At 34.3% G+C, this 5,434-nt stretch overlaps 1 protein-coding gene across 1 annotated transcript; it reads right to left on the bottom strand.

The window, feature by feature from the left end:
• Positions 1–2,783: 2,783 nt before the first annotated feature.
• On the bottom strand, positions 2,784–5,427 carry LOC100175694. Its single transcript, XM_002129936.4, has 2 exons — positions 4,335–5,427; positions 2,784–4,028 (listed from the first exon to the last, which is right to left on the bottom strand). The coding sequence occupies exons 1-2, from the start codon at positions 5,162–5,164 to the stop codon at positions 3,944–3,946; spliced, it is 915 nt and encodes a 304-aa protein (XP_002129972.3). The 5' UTR covers positions 5,165–5,427; the 3' UTR covers positions 2,784–3,943.
• Between the last annotated feature and the right edge of the window lie 7 nt (positions 5,428–5,434).

Below are 5,434 nucleotides of genomic sequence, written 5' to 3' on the forward strand. Positions count from 1 at the left end.
TCTCTGAATACCGAGCACAAGACGTTTACAGACTCCAGCATTTCGTGTTGTATATTAAGTCTGAGCAATCAAAAATGTTGCTGTTTTAGACACAACTTGACGTCAAATACAACGTTTGAAATAAGTTTGAATCCTGGTCCTCGTGACCGCGGAAAGAACAGCCTTGACGTGACAGATCGGTTTTGTTGCAGTATTTTGAAGGTTTTATTTCCATTGTTTAAATTGTTCTAACCTTCTATCGTTATCCAAACTATTTGTTGATCTTGAGCAAGAATCTGTTGTTCGTGAATGCAATAACAACGCGTCTATTACGAATTACTTCTCCGCGAATTCAATACTGCCATGTTATACCGTTTGCCGAAACTATGTGTACATTGTTTAGACAGCCTAATAATTAGCATTTTTACCTATTCAGCACATGAAAGAAGTTTTTTTTTTCGTAGATACGTCGCTTACGCGAGTCTTAGTTTTTGGCGGAAAGTGACGGCCGTTGACGCGTGTTATGGTGAAAACATATAATCGCGCTTGGTCCAACAATGAAGATGGACTATACGTTTTCGTTGCAAGGAACATTTAACATTGTGCAAGGAAAATAAAAGTTGTCTATAAAACGGTCAAAGCATTTTTTTCGGTTGGAAAAATACGCGACGTTTAGACTCACGCGACCTGTTTTTCTGACGTCATAACGGTAAATGCCGGGGAGGCGTCGCCGCGAGTATGATTAAATGAATGATGCTTAATATTAGTGTTAGAGACCGACCGATATCAATTTTTTCCACCGATACCGATATTTCTAGCCTTTACCGATACCGATATTTGACACTATAGCGAAATATACAAAAGGATCAGTATTAATCAAAATTAATACCTGTATTCAAGATATTGCAAGTTATAATAGAGATGATTGGTCTATATGTTCTTAGGAAACAAAAAAAATTGTGATCGGTCTGTATGTTCTTAGGAAAAAAAAAAACTATGACGCACGTAAAGGTCAAACTACCACACACGTGGACCTTAAACTAGCACGCACGTAAAGGCTAAAGTACAACGCACGTGGACGTTAAACTACAGTCACACGTAAAGGTCCAAGTAGGATGTTTGTCGCTTCGCACAAACTATTTATATATCGGTGAAATATCGGCGCTTTTTTACCAATAGAACGTAAATATCGGCCGATAATAACGGTGAACCGATATATCGGTCGACCTCCAATTAGTGTGTGGGAATCTAATATTACTTAACTGCTTTTGCATTTTAGTAGCTTGTGACTTTCAATATTGGTTGCTATTTAATTATTAAAATCGAGGCACTGTTTGCTTTTTGCCACACCGGATATTTATTTTTTCTAAAGCTAAATACCAAGCTAACCTTTTCATGATCAGCTTCGTTGCATTATTTCTTTGCTGTCGGCGATATTTGAGACTCTCCTTGTATATTTCCCATGGATTTGGATCTTCAATATAAGCTTGCTTCCATTTTTCGCATAGGCCGTGCTCCCCAAATACATCTTGCAGCAAACCACTTCTTTGTGATTCAACAGCCATTTGGATACAAGCAGCAACTGGGATTTGCTTCAATTCTTCTCTTTCTGGTATTTTATGTTCAAGGTTTGCTTGTAATTTCACCACCTCACTCAAAATACCGAAAAATGCCTTTCTCCAAAGTGGATCAGATTCCTGATATTCTGTTGTCATGAACACATCCCACTTTTGTTGAAGCTGTTGCCTTAGTTGTTGAATTATTTGCTTGGTATAGTATTGTCTCATTGCGGGTGTTTGTTGACGTTCTTGAACTTTTTTGTTATCAAACAGTTTTGTGTACAAACCCTTTTTCGAAACGTCTTCTATTCTGTCTGTTAAACTCTCCAATTGAAATTCATCTACTCTTGCAAATGCAGCTTCAACCACTCCATCTACTGACACAAGCAAGCAACTCCCAACTTTTAACTCACTGTTAACAACTTGAACCAAAACTCTTAAGATTTCTTTTCCAGTCATCTTGCCAATTTCAAGGCTCTCAATGTAACGATAGTCTTCAAATTGGATTCTCTTATCTGTTTCTTTCAACTGCTGAAGTCTATGGTATGTATTACATTTCATAGTTTCAACATTTCTTGCTGGTGAAATGTTGTAATTCATCTCTTCAAATGTCAAAGCATTCCTTAACATTAAGATGACTTCTTCAAAACTGAGCGCCATTTTCAAATTTAAAGTAAAGAGTTATTTTATCTGGTAAGACCTAAAAAACCTAAATAAAAGTTAACTGTAAACAGTCTCTTATACAGCAAGCATTTGATAAAACATGATTATATACATTTTCCTTGATCTGTTATGACATTTCCTAAATTATTTGACCTTTATGAAGCGTACATCATTATTAAATTCCTTTGAATAAATCAGAGTTTTTCTGAATCGTTATATAGGTGTAAGTTAAATATCATACTTGGGTAATTCCCATGCTAAATACCAAAGTTTGTACCCGATAAACCACCATCATTCTTTGTCATCCACCAACTGAATTGCATATTTCTGTCCACCATTGAGGTAGTATTAAATGTGTGTTACAATTGTTTAACATTACCTTCTTTTATAATAAATAAACCATGTTAAAATGCTTTACATTTGATATTGTTTGTATGCAGCCAATATTTGTTTTGTGCTATTGACCCATCCTTGCTTTATTTGTTTTGGAATTGCAACAGCAGGCTAGAATGTTGTGTATTGCAACACATTCCTATATGCTGTTGCATCAATATGCATCCACACAACACTTTCTGTGTCATCAATTTGGGTTCATTATTACCCAACAATATAATCTTTGAGTGTACAATATTTAATACATTCTTTTATAATATTATTATAAAGTAAGTAATAAACATGTAACTTATGTATCCCTGCATTGGAGGGGTAACGACAAGTTTTGTTACACAGGTGTTTTGTTTTATAGATCTTGTGCTCCCATGGACTGTGGGTAATTAAATATTTTATTTAAATTTTATTGTAATGCATGTCTGATAGTTTAGACAAACTACCACTAGGTTGAAGCAGTTGTTGTAAAGTGTCTTACACAAAAACACAAACACCCACCGTGGTAGCAGCATTAAGCCTTGAACCTAAAACCTCTGGGCTGGAGGCATGCGTGCTTACTGCTATGTCATGGCACAGGGCAGTTTTGTCTATGTAAATGCCCACTAAATGGTATTTTTCGATGTGTAGAATGTACAACACATGGTTTTCTGCCCAAAATATTTGTTTACCCAGAATTGCTGGAAATCAGCAGCATGAATTTTCAAAGTAAAACCTTTGACTGTCAGTGTTGTATTTGCTTTTGGAATAAAGTCGCACACAATTTTTAAATCTGACATTATTATATTTTTCTACAGTGTATTTACAAAACACTGTAAGTGCTAAGTACTAGTAAAGAATCCTCCTGCTAATTCCTAACACCTAAAATCTATCGTCTAATCTCATATGTTATGTTTCAGAGAATTCTTCACTAATACCAAAGTATGCATTAGTTTGTGGAATTATGTTTCAGATTGTAATTTTACATATTACAACACAAACACAATTATTTAAATATGTAATGTTGAACTAAGAAGCATAATGTAGCAGAAAGTGAAACTGTCTGTTGCCAAACAGTAAGTGCAATAGTTTAACATTTGTAATCATTAGATTAAAGTTGTTTAAACTACTTGTGGATGTTAATTAAATATAATTAAATTCCAAAGTTAGCCCGGATATAATACACTAGTAAAGCATTATTCTTTAAACACATCTAAAAGTAAGATTTGGTGCACATATTATGTGTGTATATCATATACACATGAAGGAAATGGCGCATCAGTTAGTCTGTTGTTTAACATTAATGAGATCTTGTTGTTTGTTAAAATATTTGTTGTGGGATATAACCCAACATATAGAAGTTATCTCCACGTTGTATTCTACATAAACATTTCCCGTGTTTTCATAATAACTTTCTCCACATCATCTTTGTTGTATCTGCCGTACTTGTTTGCTGGAATGTACCTGAATATAAATAGTGGAGTCTTTATTTTGAGCTTAGCATTAACTTTATGTTATTGCTTATTATTGTTAAAATGACTTTTAGAATTAGAAATATGCAGGTCAATTATTTATTGAATCGAAAAGGTAATAATTGAATAATATTTAATATTATTGTGTGGAGATTGAATATTACGTAACTGCTTTTCCATTTTAATAACTTGTGACTTTCAATATTGGTTGCTATTTAATTAATAATGGCGCAGCACTGTTTGCTTTTTGCCACTCCTAGATATCTGTATTTGTTCTAAAGCTAAATACCAAGCTAACCTTTCCATGATCAGCTTCGTTGCATTAATTCTTTGCTGTCGGCGATATTTGAGACTCTCCTTGTATATTTCCCATGGATTTGGATCTTCAATATAAGCTTGCATCCATTTCTTATCGTACTTGTGCTCCCCAAATACATCTTGCAGCAAACCACTTCTTTGTGATTCAACAGCCATTTGGATACAAGCAGCAACTGGAACTTGCTTCAATTCTTCTCTTTCTGGTATTTTATATTCAAGGTTTGCTTCTAGTTTCACCACCTCGCGCAAAATACCGAAAAATGCCTTTCTCCAAAGTGGATCAGATTCCTGATATTCTGTTGTCATGAACACATCCCACTTTTGTTGAAGCTGTTGCCTTAGTTGTTGAATTATTTGCTTGGTATAGTATTGTCTCATTGTGGGTGTTTGTTGACGTTCTTGAACTTTTTTGTTATCAAACAGTTTTGTGTACAAACCCTTTTTGGAAACGTCTTCCATTCCGTCTGTTAAACTCTCAAATTGAAATTCATGTACTCTTGCAAATGCAGCTTCAACCACTCCATCTACTGACACAAGCAAGCAACTCCCAACTTTTAACTCACTGTTAACAACTTGAACCAAAACTCTTAAGATTTCTTTTCCAGTCATCTTGCCAATTTCAAGGCTCTCAATGTAACGATAGTCTTCAAATTGGATTCTCTTATCTGTTTCTTTCAACTGCTGAAGTCTATGGTATGTATTACATTTCATAGTTTCAACATTTCTTGCTGGTGAAATGTTGTAATTCATCTCTTCAAATGTCAAAGCATTCCTTAACATTAAGATGACTTCTTCAAAACTGAGCGCCATTTTCAAATTTAAAGTAAAGAGTTATTTTATCTGGTAAGACCTAAAAAACCTAAATAAAAGTTAACTGTAAACAGTCTCTTATACAGCAAGCATTTGATAAAACATGATTATATACATTTTCCTTGATCTGTTATGACATTTCCTAAATTATTTGACCTTTATGAAGCGTACATCATTATTAAATTCCTTTGAATAAATCAGAGTTTTTCTGAATCGTTATATAGGTGTAAGTTAAATATCATACTTGGGTAATTCCCATGCTAAATACCA

This window comes from Ciona intestinalis, unplaced genomic scaffold, assembly GCF_000224145.3.
Source record: "Ciona intestinalis unplaced genomic scaffold, KH HT000668.1, whole genome shotgun sequence".
Lineage (NCBI taxonomy): Eukaryota > Metazoa > Chordata > Ascidiacea > Phlebobranchia > Cionidae > Ciona > Ciona intestinalis.

Coding starts and splice junctions, on each gene's coding strand:
- LOC100175694 (XM_002129936.4), bottom strand. CDS start 5,164: ATGGCGCTCAGTTTTGAAGAAGTCATCTTAATGTTAAGGAATGCTTTG. Junction 4,029..4,334: donor ACGAAGCTGATCATGGAAAG/GTTAGCTTGGTA, acceptor ATTTATATTCAG/GTACATTCCAGCAAACAAGT.